Source organism: Natrix helvetica (assembly GCF_964273705.1).
Source record: "Natrix helvetica genome assembly, chromosome: 1".
Lineage (NCBI taxonomy): Eukaryota > Metazoa > Chordata > Lepidosauria > Squamata > Natricidae > Natrix > Natrix helvetica.
The window spans coordinates 181,205,362-181,224,213 of record NC_138548.1 but is presented as its reverse complement, the minus strand read 5'-3'; the positions used below and the strand labels follow the sequence as shown (position 1 = coordinate 181,224,213).

Below are 18,852 nucleotides of genomic sequence, written 5' to 3'. Positions count from 1 at the left end.
AAAATATTAGCTATATTTAATTTTTTATAAATTTTTAATGGATTATTAATATTGTTTTGGTAATTTGTTTCATTTTGTTTTTATTAGCTTTAAGTAAACCTCCAAAGCTAAAACCAATGTGTAAATAAAACTGGCAAAGAAAATATCAATCAGGTGGTTTCAATCATCTTGAAAACTGTTAAAAGATGGCTTTTCAACAAGTCTTGGGGATTAATATTCACTTTGTCTACCATCTTAGATTTTATATGGTTTATAATGAGTGTTATGATGTGCTTTTATTGATTTTTGTTGGTTTGTGAACTCCTAGAAATGTCAACCCTGGTAATACTAGTAACTGAAGATAAATAAAAAATAATCAAGTGCTTAAGTCTGCTGAGTTGTATATCCTTTCTTCCACCCAGCCTGTAAGCTTTTTAGAATTTTTCTTTTGTAATTACACTGGTTTAAATTATACTAGCCACCTTGGAAAGACTGCCATTTGGAAGTCAGGTTATCAATTATTTTCAAAAACATATATGATAGTGTAAAATAGTTCAAATGTAAATACACTGTCATTTTATTTCATTACAAATTTCACAATTCCTGGCAACTAAAGCCATAAAATGAGGGGGGGGGATGGCATTACATCTGTAGTTATTACATTGGGGGAGGGTGGTTTAAAAAATAATATAGAACACTTATGATTCTCTTGAATTGGGATAATTGCTATATAGACTCAGTCTTAGAATTTATAGTGAAATTCTATCCCATCAAGAATGCAGTTTCACTACATTCAGTGAATCTGCTTCTCAGCTGTACAAAGGATTATGGTCTCCATATTTAGAAGTGTCCTGAATTCGTGTAAGTAGCTCTGCATTAATCACCAAAGTTTAATTTCTTTTTGGAAATTGTTGCTTACCAACTTATGCAATAAGCTGCCATTAAGTCAAGATGAAAAAGGCACATAAGCAATAAAACGTACAAGAGAAACTGATATAAAATATAATATAAAACTGATTTAACATTCCATTTTAGTACAGATGTGTAATAGAGGACATTAAGAAATATACAACTTCAACTTTCTTAGTCCAGTGCATTCTGCCAGAAGAGTGACTCCCATCTAGTCTACAAATATTTCACCTAACAAAACATTTGTATTCTCCTTAATAAAGCCTACTCACAATGGTCTTCGAGTGACTGACATTCTAAATATAAGACACCAGCAAATCCAACGTTCCGTAAGATTAGTTAAAACCAACACTTTAAAAAAAAAAAGCTAATCGCGTGTAAACTTGTTTTATATAATTATATTATCGCACATATAGTGGTCTACAACAGCTTCACTTTGTCAGAGGGGACAGATTGCACAAAATCAGGTGATCTCACAAGATGCAAGGTAAGGACTAGGATCATCAATGGGATACCGTATATAAATCCTAGTGAAAAGAAAACCATTTCTTTCCTCGCAGCTCATCAACCACCATAATGCTCTGAAGAGTATCAGAAAGCCGGGAACTCGCAGAGCTCAGCAGCGAGAAGAGGAGCCAAGTGTAGCCTCCCCGGCCGGAAATGGCGCCGCCGGCTCCCCTCCTCTTCCCTGGGCGTCTGCAGCAGGAGCCTCTGGGAGAAGGGCGCGCTTTCGGTTGCTGTGAGGTTGCCTCGGACGCCTAGGCTGCGGGAGAGGATGGAAGGAGTCCGACCGGTGAGGGAGGGAAGGGAGACTGTTTGCCGTCGGAGCCTCCGCACTAAAGCGAGCGTGCTGTTCGCGGTGTGGTTCCTGAGGATGCACCTCTCTTAAAATCGGGCTTGGTAGAAAGTGTCATTTTAGCATCGCACAGATTTGTGGTTTTCTTAAACTGGCAGTTTCATGGCTTCCCCACCCCACCCCCTTTTAGGTTTTTGCGAGGGATTGCTGGTGCTCACAATAGTCCCAGTTTAGGTTCTTTCTGAAATAAATGCACGGCAGTGTTTGCATCGTAAATGTTTTGGTATTATTTGGAAACGTTGTCGTGTGCTCTGTTTGCCAAGCTGGCCGCCTGTTGTTATTCTCGACTGGGAGTTATGTTCCGCACGTAGGACTCGCTTTGAAACGTTCATTGCTTGATGAAGAAATCCACCTGGATAATCCGCACGTGGCTGTAAAGGTTGTAATCCCCCAATAGCCCATTTTACGGTTTTTCAAAATAATTCGGATTTGTTAAAACGAAGCGGCGCGGGGATTTGCGCACACCTTAAAGCAGTGTTTCCCAACCTTGTCAACTTGAAGACATCTTCAAGTTGACAAGGTTGAGAAATACTGCCTTAAAGCATCCTCTATTCTCCTTCAGTTTCTTTAGTCACCCTATCTTGAGCTTCCCCTTTGGGACTCCTGCAGCCTAATTTTGTGCCTATTTAATCAGAAGAAACACCCCTGAATTCAGATGCACCTCACATCGCAGCAATTCCCTTCAGTCTACTATCACTAATGGAAGGAGAAATCCTCCATCACTCTTCAGAAGGGGAGAAGTGTTTAGAAGTGTGTGTGATACATTACCTCATCAAGAAATTTGGAATCCTGAGTTTTTAGGATTATCCTAAATCTTACTAAAGCCAGTAGGAAGGTGGATTGCTTCAAAAGGCATCCTTGAAATTGCTGTTCTGAAGAGTGATGACAAGGGGCACTAAGACCAGTGGCAGATTTTATTCTTGTGCTTTCTCCTTTCTTGTTTACCCTAAAGAAGGTTGCCTCATAGGAGTTTTAATGCTCATCCGCTTTAGGCTTTAATTTCACTCCCTGTCTTTTAGGAATTACTGCTTAGTGGGAATTGCTAAGTACCTTTGGCTATCAGATAATTCAACGAATCGTGTATACATCTGATAGCAAGTTCAGAGTAGTGTACAGAATTCCATTTTAGTATAAACTAACCCCCAGGAAATTTCATTTCAGAATTAATACTTTTTTATCAAAAGACATTGGAAGAGATATGTTAAACTCAATCTTTACATACTTATTCCCTATCTTTCACTAAGAGTAGCATAACAGACCCTTTACTTTTGAAAGAGATGATAGGTTTGTGTAGCAGGTGCCATTGAGAACAACTTCTCTAGGGCAATCCATAATAAAATAATAGCTTTTAATGAATGCACCCTCCAGCCCTAAACTAGGTGGGGCAAAAGTTCATTTCCAGCTAATCCTGTGTACTGAGGATTTATTTTTAGTACAGTACAGAATTAACAGGAGTCATTGTAGGTATATGTCCTGGTTGCCTTAGTTCATATGTAACCTCACTAAGGGATATGGCGAAGAAGCAAGTGGTGAGTCCTGTTTTGAACTGTCAGACATTTGTTTGGGTTTTTGTTGTTGTTGTTGTTTTAAAATAAATTAAGATAAAAACTATGCCCGAATCTCCAGCTTCATTTTTGGTTCCTTCATCTTTTGATTTCATTTATACAATGAAAGATTTGATTTCAGAATTGTCTCATTGTTTTCATGGGTGGAGGACACAGTTCATTTAACAATAAAAGGGATGGATTTTTGACTGCTTTTTAAAATGTGTACATCTTGTGAGATATCTGGTTACACATTGATTCAATTGCATTGCTTATTTCAGTTGAGCAAAGAAAATTATTGTGATTAGGCAGGTTTTTCTAAAAGACTGTTAGTTATGAATAGTGCTACTGCTCTAAAATTCATGTATGTAGTTTCAAAAAAATAACTTGCTGGTTTTGGTTATTATGCATTATCTTATATACTTTGCTAGAATAGTAGTTTAGAAGCAGAAAGTTAAAAGGAATCATTTTGATATTCTTCCCGTAATACATTTAAAATCTACACATCTATTTAAATAAATGTTTAGTGACTCACTTTAAACAAGGCTTACAGGCTATGTACATCTGCTGACACTTGAAAATAAGTTTGTTTTTTTTAAAAAAATATATATTGAATTGTATATTTTTGTATATTGCAGCGCCCACCTCGGATTCTTCCTCCAGTACCAAGGTAAAAATACAATTTTCTGCAAAAATACAATGGGCAATTTAGAAATTTCAAGGAAGCTATTATTCCTTAACTTTTTTTTTTGCAGCTATTACTATTATGTGGGTGAATTTTATTATGTTTTCCAAATTTAGTATTATGTATTGGATTATATATTTCAATATTAACATTTTATTTTATGTTTCCAATTTCATATATCTTTAATTTGGAAAATATTAATCGAAAGTGGAGAACAAGGTGAGTACTATTCATTTTCCACATTTTTTAAATGTATTCATTGACTAGTTCGCTGTTATAGCTTGTAAGTGGTCCAGAGTCACATGAGATGGGCAGCTATAAGAATGTAATCAAATTAAGTCATCAAATATTTAACAAATATAGTTGGTTTTCACTGGCTAACGGTGGTATAGTTTTCAAAAACAATAATGGTTGTCTTTATTATTACAACTTGATCATATTTTTAGAATAGACTTTTAGATGTATGGACAAAATTCACTATTTATAATTTATAATTGTAGAGTGTTTGTAGAATCTTTGGTGCTCTTTATTTGCAGATATTTTATTACCTAACTAGCTAAAATAGTGCTAGTGAATATGGGATGTGCCTCTTGGTTATATACAGTAGCTTGCCCTGCCAGTGTTGGCAGGAGAATGGTTTTTTCCTTGATAGTGCTTTGATTAGCGTATTGTTTTCTGCTTGATAGTTTATCTAGTGTTAAGCCCTGTTTATCTGGACGTTGGCTGCTGAAGAGGATATGTTCTGGTCTTCTTGTTTACTTCTGTCAGACCCAAACAACCAAGAACAACACAAGGAGTTTCTTAATAGTACAGGTAGTCTTCGACTTACAACAGTTTCTTTAGTGACTGTTTAAAGTTACAGCAATGCTGAGAAAAGTGACTTATGACTGTTTTTCACATTGCAGCAGCCCCATGATCAGAATTCAGACACTTGGCAACGGATTCATATTTATGACAGTCGCAGTGTCCTGGAGTCATATGATCCCCTTTTGTGAACTTCTGATGAGCAAAGTCAATGGGGAAGTCAGATTCACTTAATCTTGTTACTAACTTACCAACTGCAGTGATTCACCTAGCGACTGTGAAAAGAAAGGTCGTACAGTTCCACTGTCTCATTAGCTTCTGAGAAAGAGCCTGATACGCCTGCAATTCCAGACTACATTCCACCACATCTTCTTAGCTTTCCTATTGTCTCTTTTGAATGGTGTATAAAGATGGTTAATCTCTATGTGTCTCTTGATGGATGAATTGTCTGAAAGTCAAGCTTCTAGGAATTCCCTAGTGTTTTTATTAGAGTGCCTTGACCACTCAACCCACTATAGCACAACCAACACAACATATGAAAAGGATAACATCGCTATACATCAAAGCCATCTCAGAAACAACCAACAGACTGTGACAACCACATGGCATCATTCTAGCACACAAACAAGTAAAATCCTCTAAAACTTCTTAAGTAAACTAAAGTCCCAGTAGCCCAAGAAGAAAGTGTGAGAACCGTAACAGTCACTATATTGGATAGGTAAGCAGAAGACTAGTACAGTGCATCCATGAATAGTAATTAACAGTCAGAAGACACAATAGAAACTCCTTACTCTCACAATAATTGAGAGACTCGCTCAACCATAGTTTCATCTAGGAAACTATGGGCATCTTAGGTAAAGCTGAATCCAAAATCACTAAGGAATTCCTGGAAGTTTGGCATTGAGACAAAGCAGCAATCAACAGGCACATATTGTAGAGATAAACTACATTTATACACCAATCAAAAAAGACAGTAAAAAAGCTAAGGAGGAAACAAAAAGACAGAATACATCGTCTCCAGCAGCCTACATCCAGATAAGTAATGATTAATATCAGGCAAACAATCAAGCAGAAAGCAATACCTATTCAAGGAACTTTCAAGAGAAAACCACACCTCACCAACCCTGGCATGGAAAGCTACTACCCGATTTTGCCGAAAATAAGACCTCCCCGGATAATAAGCCCAATCGGGCTTTTGAGTGCATACACTAAAATAAGCCCTCCTCCAAAAATAAGCCCTCCTTAAAAATATTGCAACGCAGCAGCAGCCATGAGATGACCACGCTCGCCACATCCTGCATCTCAAAAATAATAAGACCTCCCCGAAAATAAGGCTAAGTGCTTATTTCAGGGGTCAAAAAAAAATAACACCCTGTCTTATTTTGGGGAAAACATGGTATATATAAACAGGGAGCAAACCTCACACTCACTAGCTCTACAGATAAGTCCTCGATTTGCAACCATTCATGTAATAACCATTCAAAGTTAAACAGTACTGAAACAGTGATAACCAGCCATCACAAACTGGGCAATTAACCTGTATTTATGATGGTTGCAGCATCCCAAGCTCATGGGGTCATCATTTATGACCCACCAAAAGTCAAAGGGGGAAGCCAGATTTGCTTAATGACCATATGATTAATTTAATGATCACAACAAAACAGTCATAAAATTGGATGTCAACATTGGATGTCCTGGTCCCAACTGTAATTGTAAGTTGAGGGCTACCTATAATGATGTTACCTAGTCAGCTTCTGAAGCATCTGCAAGCAAACCATCAAGCACAGGCAGCACCAAGGACTCCACAGTTCAACCCCGAGTCTGGAAGCAGCATAGGAATAAAGATAAGGAAACAAAGTAAGAGTAATACGATATTCCCAAGGGTAAAGTGACATTCCTCAAGGGACTGCATTGGGCTTAATGCTTTTAACTTACTCATAAATAACCTAGAGTTTAAGGTAGTGAGTTAGCCAAGATTTTAAAATATTTAAGTGGTTGAAATCATGTCTCCAAACTGGAAGTGAGCATTAAGGTGATTGGACTGTTGTAAATACTCAACTAGATAATGTAGATGAAATAGCTTGAATAATATACTTAAAGCATTTAGACATATAATAAGAATGTATGTTTACTATTATGGGATCAACTAATTCTTGGCTTTTGGTTTTGCAGATGAAATTCCTCTTAGTCGGCCCAAAAAGAAAAAAGTCAAGAAAAACTCATTAGGTAAGAAGATGATTTAGTTAACAACCAAGCAGGCAAGTTTAGATGAAGAGAGTACAGAGAATTTAAAGGTGCAATTTATGAATGGCATTACACCTGTTAGCTTCTTAATTCTGGATTATAGTTATTACTTGAGCACCAGATATTCTGTAAAGGATGCTTCACATCTTCAAATATTGTTTCATAAATAATAGTAGTTTTATGTTTACTGAATTGAACTCCAGCTGTGGGCAGAATTAGCCTGCAATACTGCATTCTAACCACTGCGTTACTAGCAATATACACACAATCAAGGATTTACTTTTGTAAATCCTAATGGCTACTGAATCACGATTGTGATTTCTGACATTCCCTGCAATCTTCCCCCAAGCAAAGTCAATGAATAGGTTGGCAAGAGGTCACAAGTTGTGTCTCTTAACAACCCACATGTTCCTTGCTTAATCAATTCGCAAAGTGATTGTGTTATGTCATACTTTACAATCATGTCACTTAGCAATAGCAGTTGCAGTCCCAATTACCATCATAACCGTAAGACTAAACTGCAATTGACAACATCCTAAATTTAAATACAGTTCATACTTGTTGGTAAATACTGTGTGAAATATAAAATGTTCTAATAAAGTCTTTGAAGAATTAAGCAAGAGCTAACTAGGATCAAAGATTTTTTGTGCAGGTCTTCAAAGGCTTGGAAGCATCTTGTGATGCACTGAAATTACCCTTCAGCAGTGCTTCTTAGATAACTTCTGTCTTTGTGGTTACAGTCAACACTGACTTGAGGGCAATAATCCATTTTAGATATGGGTCAAGTTGCTGTGTCTGAAAGCAATGAGCCTCTGACTTCTGAAGTACAGGATGCTCCGCCTCAGAAGAAGCGTAGGAAAAAGAAGGTGCCTCTAGGTATGTAAAGAATTTTGAACAATAATTTCAGCAGAAAATACAAGCCAATGCATCGTTGTTATTAATTAGGCTGCATATGCTACTAGTTAAAAATGTTTTTAAATGGTTTGTAATAAAAATGAAATTTCAATCTAAGAATATTAAAATGTGGTGTTTAAAGTGATATTTTTAGATTTAGAAAGCTAAAACATAGGCTTGAAAAGTAATAACCAGCACTCTATATCACATCTGAAAATGAAATAGCAGCCAATATAAAACCTTCCACATAGCTATAATATGACCTACTGTAGGTTTTATGTCTTTGACATAATTGAAGTTTCCAGAGCTTGCCCATAGTTAAGGCTGAACAATATCAGTGTCTACAGTACCTCCTTATCTCAATTTTCCCTAAGTATCAACCAAAGTTGATAAAGTAAGCTCCAGATTCAGAAACACTCTGAAGAAAGAGAAATGAGAAGCCCATCTAAACTCATAAACTGTGACTCATTCATACTGAACAATTATCCTATTTCAGTTTGTTATCCTATTATTGACTGTCTGTAGGCAATCATTCAGGTATGTTCCACCTTTACCTGGAGATGTTGCAATGAAATAAATTGTATATACTGATCTAAAATGCCTAATGATCTCCTTGAGCTGTTTATGTAGACAATGAAAGCACTGGAGATAATATGAAACCCAAGAAACAGCATGAATTCCAGTTTTCATGCAGCACCTATGTCCAAGCAACACTATGTTAAGCGCATATTAGACAGGAATGGAATCAAAAAATATTTCAATGATACATTTAAAATAATTTAGAAGGAAGTCATGATTGATGGTAGAGAAAGTTGATGAGAAGTCAAGGAGAGTAAAGGAGTCAAATTCTTTTTCTTCCCCACCAAAGATCATTTTGACTACCAAGGCAGGTTGAACCCTGCAGCTTCCTCTGAAACCAGTCAAAATAATCTGCTTAAACTAGGACTCCTTGCAGCAGTTGAGAAATTGAGAAGCTACTGTTCTGCTGATCATCTTTCAAATCATATGAGATACAAACCAGCCTGTAACTGGTTACCTCCATTTCATTAGAGTGCAGTGACTAGGAAGAACAGGTTTTATGTGACAGTCACTGTTCAGGTGAAATATAATTTGGAACAAGTCCTCTCTTGGCTTAAAGAATTGTAAAGCTGAATGTCTGTTCTGACTATTAGAAGAGAAGCAGGTGCTTATTGCAGTTCATTGTTGATGAGATGCCCATGCTTACATAAACCAGTCTTGTTATTAGTTTCTATGGAATGTTAAAAGGAAAGCCAACCAGCAAAATAGGTAGAACTATATTGCTCCCTTACCATTTTATGCATGACATGGTTATGGAAGTACTCACAATACTTTACGGTTTCACATAGTTTCTTATAATACTGTAAGGTAAAGGTTCCCCTTGCACATATGTGCTAGTCATTCCTGACTCTAGGGGGTGGTGCTCATTCTGTTTCAAAGCCAAAGAGCCAGCGTTGCCCGAAAACATCTCTGTGATAATGTGGCCGGAATGACTAAACGCCAAAGGCGCACAGAACACTGTTACCTTCCAACCAAATTTGGCTTCTATTTTTCTACTTGCATTTTTACATGCTTTCAAACTGCTAGGTTGGCAGAGGTGGGACAAGTAACGGGAGCTCACTCTGTTATGCAGTGCTAGGGATTCGAACCGCTGAATTTCCGACCTTTCTGATCGACAAGCTCAGCATCTTAGCCATTGAGCCACCACGTCCCTTGCTACAATACTGTATCTCATAGTAAAATAATAATAAAATCAGCAATAATACATTTTTAGTTGCTGGGCATTCTTGAAATGCCTGACCTTATGATACTGAAAATAAAGATCCTGGTTTATAGCAAAATCTTTTATTATTTTTATTATTAAATGCACTACAGCTGTAGTGTTTTGGAATTAATTTTTAATACATCAAGAATGTCACTGTTTTCCCAGTTGAGATATAACTAGGAAGATATATCTCTGATCTAAATTCACTCATAAAGCATACTGTTTTGTAAACACGACTTTGTTTTTCATTACCTCTTAGCACAATCTACTTTACAGAGTTATTTATATTATATCTCACTTTTCATTTTGAACTCGAGGTGATACACATGGGGTTTCTGCCTGATTTACTCGTGAGCAAATTTCTTGTGGAGGAGATGCATGTACTGCTCCTTAATAGAAAGGTAGGAAATAAATATACTGAATACTTTTTCTATATGGTTTCTGGAATTCCAGACACATGTTTAGTATATTTATTTCCTGCCTTTGATCTAATACTCTACATGTACAGTATATCTTCTTCACATGGTTATTCTTGTGAAGAAGAAAAGGAGCTCCATTTATATAAAACCTTATTGGCAAAGGAAATGCTTTATCTCTTAGCCATCTCTTCTGGAACTACGGGTACAAATAATATTTTTACCCAGCACAAATTTCGTGGTTTTCCATTTGAAATTTTCAGAATCAGAAACATCATTTACTGAACAGAATGGAAATGACATGGATCCTTCGCCAGTGGAAGAAACAGTAACTCGTAAACAATGGAAAAGAGTAAAGTGAGACATTCTATTTTGACTTCTATATTCCTTCTGAAGTAACAAGTTTGTAATTTATGTTGTTTGACAGTAAAACAATCTTTTGTTTCAGTTATCTACATTTGTGTCTGTCTGTCTGTGTGTGTGTGTGATATTTGTGTATAGAATTTCAGAATGCTTTTGGGAGGAACCTGACAGATTTACTCAAAGCATGCCAACTCTGCAAGATGAAATTGGCCAGGCAGATGCTAAGACAGGCAGTCGTTCAAGTAGCCAAACCCTGCCTCTATTGTTAACCAGAATTTTTCCTTCTTTCCTTCTTTCTTTTACAGTGCCAGGGTGAAATGCAATATGCCATACCTAACACTGTGTATCATGCTTACATTGATTCCTACTGTATAAATTTCTGGTCTGGGAGCATATACTTTGGTTCAACTTCTGGTTCACTGTAGTTGCCAAGCCCAAAACCAAGAATGTCACATGATTCTTCCAAGCTTTCTTTATTGTTTCATGCCTATAGAAAAAATCTTGCCAGACTAAGCATTCTATTATCGGCATCTATAATGTGAACTATTAATCTTCACCTTCTTCCTCTCACACCAATCTGGGCTAAGTTGCTTTTTACTCCTCTGGAATGCACCCTCGTCCATTCTATGAATCCACCTTCTTACTGTATTCCATCACAGTAGAAGAGCACCAGTTATCCTTTGAGAAACATAATAGCTCTGTGGATTTGAAGGGGGAAAAGATGATTTGGAGGATTCAACATTTCCTTAAAACTACTGCATCTTTTTATGAATCAGCAGTTTGCAAATGTGGGAAAAGGTGCACTTCATTAAAGCAGGTGCCAGAAAATGTGATGTACTCACATGTTTGAATGCAGATTGTGGCACAATCCCAGCAAATATAAGGCACAGGTATATCCTGAGTCACAAACATTAAAAAAATAAAATGACTGTCATTTTACTTTTCTACTATAATGTTAGGAAAGCCCGGCCTGCAGAAAGTTCTAGTGATTTGTGTGTGGAGGATGAAGATATTATTGAGGATGAGCAAGTAAAAGGCACAGAACAACGTTCTGTGTTTTCGGTTTCAACTGGGGTTAGCCAACCTATCAGCAAAGTGTTCGTTGAAAAAAATCGTAAGTAATTTGTTTTACAACAAAATGTTAGTATATTTATACAAATAAATGATGATTAATGACGCACAGAAGAATAAAATTAAGCAAAACCAAAAGGGGTTTATGCTACTTTATCTCGAGGCCTGAGAGAACAACCAGATTTCTAGTAATTTTTAGACCATCATATTGGGGGTACATGAATAAATATCCTTTAAATTGAATTTATAGTACTTCAAAATGTGCTAGCACTTCCTTACTTAAGTATGACTGTTTTGAAACTCATATCACTTCACTATATCTTATCTCATTTTATTATATTTTATTGTGGCTAACACTCATGCTTTGATATGGTTAATTGACTGATCATATTAAAACTAATACATAGCTTACATGAAGTATCTGTGCCATCAGACAACCCATGGCATCACTTGATTTTAAAAAGTGCAGGAACTCAACCTAAAAGTTATTGTTGAAAGAAAGTTTAAAAATCTGATTCAATTTCAATTTCAATTTTATTTGATTTCTAGACCGCCCCCTCTCCCCGAAGGGACTCGTCTTTGTGCCATCTGATTTTCTTTTGAAGAAATTTGCAGAATTCTTGAGGCATATACTTCTGCACCTAATGCATTGTAGTGCTCCTGCTGTTAGAAATAGTACTATAGTCTGACATCATGAAAATTTGAAGAATATATTGCTTTTGTAACCCGCCTAGAGCTACTTATTTTTATTTATATAGAAAAATAATATCTCATATTAATGATTCCTTCATAGATGAGATGAGTGATGTAGAACTGTAATATAATAAATAAATAATTTTTTTTAATGATGGTTGAGATTAATAGAACCAAAGTGTTAAGAATTTGGCTATTAGGCTGAAAAGGGAACTTCTGGTGATTGTAGCAAATTATCTACCACCAAATAAGTCATCTTGGAAATAGTCATATTCCACTAGTCCAGTGCTTCTCAATTATTTTCTGTCATGCCCCCCCCTAGGAAGAAGAAAACATTTCGCGCCCCCCGTGCGACTGTAAATAGTATCATTTGTCTATAAAATTGTTATAAGTACACCTCTGCATAACACTGTATCCTTATTAACGTATAAGAGAATAAAAAAAGAAAGAAATGTGGATCAATTTACAACAAAAAATAGCTTTATTAACTGTAGCAGAAAAGATTTAAAGGAGCACAGGATTTAAAGGAACACAATATTAAAAAAAAAACTTTAACCTGCAAAACAAAAATATATAAAATAATTTGAGCTGAGCCCCCCTTTACGGAGTCTCGCGCCCCCCCCTGGGGGGGCCGCCCCACTATTTGAGAAGCACTGCACTAGTCAGTGGGTTTTGTTTTCAGATGACATTCCTGATATACAGTAAGAGTAGCAATGAGTTTATAATAGAAAAGTATGTATATATGATATTATGTATGTAGTCTCAATTTATAGTCTAACCAAAAAAAATCATGAATTTTTATGAAAAGTATAGTAATAAGAAACTGTAACAATATTTTTCTTATAAGCACTTACATTTATTTTATTTTCTAAGGACGTTTTCAGGCCACAGACCGCAAGGATTTGATTAAAACTACTGAACATGTTCAAGTGTTTATGGATATGAAGGCTTCCTGGACTACTAAGGATGTGGCACTTTCAGTTCATCGTGGTTTTAGGTATGAAATTATTCCCACTATTGACATTAAAAATGAACAAGTACATTGAAATGAATGAAATGTCCAGTGAAGCTGACTCCCGACTTTGGAATCAGATTCTCTTCCTTTCCACTGACTGACTGACTGACTGACTCTCTCTCTCTCTGTGGTATGTGGTATGTAAAGTTTGCAACTCAGCACTTTGCCACAAAACTTTTTCTATTCATATACAATGTTTCAAACTACTATAGTGAATGTGCCTGCTGAATCTTGGCCTTTAGTGAGCTGGAGTATCTAATAAATTTAAGACTATTTACAAGAAGTTCTGTTTCAGGATATATTAACAGAATCCCACCATAAGAAACACACTTCCACTACATCTTAATTCTTCCCATTTGTCCATCTTGGGATATTTGTCTGAAAGTTTTAATGTGTGATGCTTACATAATCATTGTAATATTCTGCCTAGTGAGTTCAGTCAAATTAAATAAATGGTCTTCTACAAAAATTAAAATCCTGGTAATTCCTTCAGAGAATGACAGTAATTGATATAATGATTGGCCTCCACTTGTAATTATTTCTTATAAATGTTGATTTGCCATCCACAACAAATATTTGAATAGAGATTATTAACTAAAATCTTTTGGTTTTCAGCATTCCCCTCTGTGACTTGAATAACTTGAATACAGGTTAATAATTTGGAACCTGAATTCAAAAGTTCCTATTGCATAGATGAAAACTACTATTGGCTAGAAAAATTCAGAGGCTAGACGTTGAATTTAATTCACTACATTCTGAATTTAGGGAATTCTGACTCTAATTAACTAGAAACTGAATTTAAGATGGTGGACATTAAAGTTATTGTAAGTCTGACATTCTGAACATTTAACTCTGTAAAATTTGTACAAGTTTATCTTTTTAATTAATATGCTTTCTTTTATTAGAGTAATTGGATTTTTTACTCATGGCTTTCTCGCTGGCTATGCTGTGTGGAACATCATAGTGATTTATGTTCTGGCAGGAAATCAGTTTTCAACCCTTTCAAACTTGCTACAGCAGTACAAGACTTTGGCATATCCTGCTCAATGTCTCCTTTATTTTCTACTTACAATTAGTACCATTTCAGCTTTTGACAGGTATAAGTATTTGTGCATTCCTCTGTCTCGGTGACAATGTTATGATTCATTGTGAAGTTATCCTATTAATTAAAAAAACAATTAATACCTTAAAGTCTTAATATTTTAATTGTAGCTATGTAGTATAAGTAAGTTGGCCCATCAGATGTTTTTCTAATGATTGTTAAGATTTAACATCTTAAAACAGAATGAAAACTACTCTCAAACCAGAAAGATTTGCATTGTGTTCTGTTAGTTGCTTATACTTCCTACTTTTGAAATTCTTTATTCTTTTATTATAAACTTTTATTATTAATATTTTTGAACTGGAGACATTCTAGTTTAAGCAATGATACCCATGCAGGTTAATTATTCCGATGAAATAATTAGCCTGTTAGATCAAGGTTTTAAAGGATATCTTATTTCCTTAACATCAGTGGATAATTTCTTATGAGATATAGCAGAATCAAGTCATCCATTGAGTGGCTATTTTTAATTAAGTCCATTTCATACTCATTGTTCAGAATCGATTTGGCTAAAGCGGCAGTGGCAGTACGCAGTTTTTTTACATTGGACCCAGCAGCAATTGCATCTTTCAGTGAGTAAGCAGCATTAACTAACCAATAAGCATTAGCTAATTACTCAAAGGTTATGTCTTAATTGTACAGTGGAACCTCTGGTCACGATCCTAATCCATTCCAGGACTTTGGTCGGCACCTGATTTGGTCATGACTGGAAGCAAGACTGACTGCGCATGCACGCGCACACAAAAAAGGCACGGAAGGGGAAATCGCTGTGGCAGGGGAAATCGCTGCAGCTGTGATTGATCACCATCCAAGGATGTGTTCGTGAACAGAGTGAAACATTTAGCAGATTTCTTGGTCGGTACCTGATTTGGTCGTGGTCAGAAGCATTCGTGACCCGAGGTTCCACTGTATTTTCATTCCTGATCTTAAGGCCTTGTTCTTTTGTTTTCCTATAACTGTTCTTGTTGTATATTGTAAAAGGGCATCCATTTCCATAAAGACTACCACATTACTTTGTTAAATATAAGTAATGCTAGGAGGCTCTAAGCTGGTTATATAGGTATTTGTCAAGTAATAATTTGATAATTCTGCAGATTTGTATCTTACTCTTCTCTTCTGTATCTGTGAATAGACTAAATACCAGTAGCAGCAAGCCTATTTTCTGACATAGGGCAGAAAAGAGTGGACTGAATGCTATCAAAGTGTTTTGCTTTTTTGGAATTCCTGAAAGGGAAAATCTAGGCAGTGAACCAAGAATTTGGAAGGTTGTGGCAATAATGTAATCATTTTCACAGTTTTGAAAAACTTGATTCCTAATGCTAACATGCATGGATTTACTGCTTCTTCTGCCTGAATATTTAAAGAAAGTTGGTCGGGATATTTTCTGTGCTGGAAAAGTAATGAATTTGAAGGAATATTGATGTAAATTAATGATATGTAATTAGTTATTACTATAGGTAGACCTTGACTTACAATAGTTCATTTAATGGCTGTTTAAAATTACAATGGCACTGAAAAAAAGTGACATCATAGTTTTTCACACTTATAACCTTTGTAGCATCCCAATGACCCTGTGATCAAAATTCACATGCTTGGCAACTGACTCATACATATGAACATTGCTGTGTCCCAAGATCATGTGATCCCCTTTTGCAACCTTTTAGCAAGAAAAGTCAATGGGGAAACCAGATTCACTTAACAACCACGTTACTAATTTGTCAACGTAAATGATTCACTTAACAACTGTGACAAGAAACATCGTAAAATGGGGCAAAGCTCACTTAACAAATGTCTCATTTAACAACATAAATGGGCTCAATTGCGGTCATAAATTGAAGACTACCTGTACTCTGAAGAAACAGATTGATGGATGAAACATAAGGATCAGACAGGATAATGTGTTGTTAACTCCATTCCAAAAATCTGGAATTTCTCAATAATAAACATTATTGGTTTCTTCCAGTGTATTTTGCTGCTCTTATCTTGTCTCTGAGCCAACAAATGACAAGTGACAGGATCAACTTGTACATACCACCTTTAGAAAATGGTAGTCTTTGGTAAGAATTATTGACTTTTTTCTTTTATAATTTAAGCATTATACAGTTATAACTGAAGCACTCATAACTAATAAATACATATGATTCTCCTCTCTCCCACTCCACATCCCCACCCAGGATTTCAGATGAAGAAAAAGAAATTATTCAGCCTTGGATTGTGATTAATCTTGTGATAGCTATTCTTGTTGGGATCTCCTGGTTCTTTTTGTCATACCGGCCACATTTGGATCATACTGAAGGTATAGAAGAAGATAGATTGTAATCCATTAGAATATGAGCATTTCCTTAATAGATTATCTGAATGGCGACTTGCTGATTCTTTCCTAAACAATTTTAGATCAAGGAAGTTACTAGGGAAAGGGAGATAGTACGCCTGGAATTTCAATAATTAGTCACACATAAAGGAACAGCAAATAACAGGGTTAGAGAAGAAAAAGGGAATATATTTGAAGAGACAGCACTATTGCAAAATGTCTAAAGAAATTAAATTAAGGAATTGTCCAGCAATAAATAGAATTTAGTATCTCCACTTGACTATTCCTATAAATATATTTAACTACATATTTTAATCTTGTATTTTATATTTTGTGTTGTATAATATGCTTATTTTAATTGTGATGCTTCTGACACTTAAAACATTTAACAAGTATCATTCCTTTGTTATCAGTACTGGCAGATATATTGAGAGTAAAGTTTTAATAACTTTAAGGAACTTTAGAATGCTGAGTAATATTTCTTTCAGCTTGCAGAAGAGAATTTTATATATCCAATAATCTGAAGGAGTTATATATAAAAATACAGAATCCTGATGCTAAGGATTTCTTTCCTTCTTCCCTCAAGCTTGCAACCTATTCCCCAGCTGTAATACTTTCAAAATGTATAGGTAATCCTTGACTTACGAGCACAATAGAGCCCAACATTTGTTGCTAAATGAAACATTTATTAAGCGAATTTATGACTTTTCTTGCCACAGTTGTTAAGTGAATCATTGTACTTGTTAAGTTAGTAACATGGTTAAGTGAATCTGGCCTCCCCATTGACTTTGCTTGTCAGAAGGTCGCAAAAGGTGATCACATGACCCTGGGACACTGCTACCGTCATAAATATGAGTCAGTTGCCAAGCATCTGAATTTTGATCATGTGACCATGGGGATGCTACAATGATTGTAAGCTTGAAAAAGTGACTTTAAACCAATTTTTTCAATGTCGTTTTAACTTTGGTCACTAATGAACTGTAGTAAGTCAAGGACTACCTGTAACCTGATGGAAAGAGGAAATGGAGGAATTATTTTTATGGACTTTATTGTACATATATTTTTCAATATATTTTAGTATCCTATGATAATTTGTTTTTTTTCTTGTAGAGCTGATGTTTAATGGTGAAGTGGAAGAATATCCCCTCCCGGACAAAGAAGCTAAAGTTTCTTCTTAGTATAGGCAACTTCTTCAATTTCATAAGATGCTTCAGTCATTTATACTTGCATGTAATATTTTTTACACTTTTTAAACATTTAATTTGAATGAATTTTGTAATTATGCTATTTATATGTTACAAGAATACAATACAAAATCATTTTTCACAATCAAGTTGTTTTCTACGGATTTTATGCAACTTTCAGTGAAGAAGATAAAAAGAAAAAAAACATATTGTATTTGTTCATTGCTGATTGTCTAATTTTGATATTCAAAAGTAATTTAAAGCTGTGGATACTTGTCAGAGGTTAATTTGTCTTTGAATAATTAAATTCAGTTTTTTTAAAAAAAAATTAAACTGCTAAAAGTTTTTGTAGAAATAACTGCTAATTAAACTTTGTAAAATTTTGCTGCTTCATTGTGTCATATTAAGGCTTCATGTATTCACAAATTCAAATAGTATTTAAATTCATGTAGTATGTACCATTTTCCCCGAAAATAAGACAAGGTCTTATTTTCTTTTGACCGCCAAAATAAGTGCTTGGCCTTATTTTTGGGGAGGTCTTATTATTTTTGAGGTGCAGGAGGCCCCTTAACCTCCGCCTGTGAATTAGCTGATCGAGAGGGGGCTGGAAGTTCTTTCTCTGTTTCTACCACTCGTCAGCCCTAGCGTTGCTGGGCCTGCCGCTCTTTTTTGCAGCCACCACTAAGAGAAGGGGCACGGTAGCTAGGGTTTGTGGGAGTGGCCTCCGCGAGGCTGTTCTGCGTGGATGGCAGGTGCATGTGGGGCATGCTCCCCCCCTTCCCCCCAGTAAATGACAAGGGCTTATTTTCGGGAGAGGGCTTATTTTAGCACATGCGCTCAAAAGCCCAATTGGGCTTATCTAATGAGATCTTATTTTTGGGGAACCAGGGTATGTAATGGTGTATTTACATCCACTGTTACAAAAGTGGATTTGTGCAACAAGAATTTATCCTTTTATTCATCTAGTAACATTTTCTTCCCTGTCTTTGCAGAAATATC

The 18,852-nt window shown here is 35.7% G+C and overlaps 1 protein-coding gene across 3 annotated transcripts; it reads left to right on the top strand.

Moving 5' to 3' along the window:
- Nucleotides 1-1,533: 1,533 nt before the first annotated feature.
- On the top strand, nucleotides 1,534-18,720 carry TMEM237 (transmembrane protein 237). Of its 3 annotated transcripts, XM_081937575.1 has the most exons (12): nucleotides 1,534-1,681; nucleotides 3,927-4,192; nucleotides 6,950-7,003; nucleotides 7,796-7,897; nucleotides 10,378-10,471; nucleotides 11,437-11,591; nucleotides 13,115-13,238; nucleotides 14,162-14,353; nucleotides 14,857-14,930; nucleotides 16,322-16,415; nucleotides 16,533-16,654; nucleotides 17,780-18,711. In XM_081937575.1, the coding sequence occupies exons 4-12, from the start codon at nucleotides 7,798-7,800 to the stop codon at nucleotides 17,845-17,847; spliced, it is 1,023 nt and encodes a 340-aa protein (XP_081793701.1). In that variant the 5' UTR covers nucleotides 1,534-1,681; nucleotides 3,927-4,192; nucleotides 6,950-7,003; nucleotides 7,796-7,797; the 3' UTR covers nucleotides 17,848-18,711. The 3 variants fall into 3 exon arrangements, with proteins under 3 accessions (XP_081793701.1, XP_081793700.1, XP_081793702.1); XM_081937574.1 differs by lacking the exons at nucleotides 1,534-1,681; nucleotides 3,927-4,192 and adding an exon at nucleotides 4,658-4,786 and having other exon boundaries at nucleotides 17,780-18,713; XM_081937576.1 differs by lacking the exons at nucleotides 1,534-1,681; nucleotides 3,927-4,192; nucleotides 16,322-16,415; nucleotides 16,533-16,654 and adding an exon at nucleotides 4,658-4,786 and having other exon boundaries at nucleotides 17,780-18,720.
- The last annotated feature ends 132 nt before the right edge of the window (nucleotides 18,721-18,852 follow it).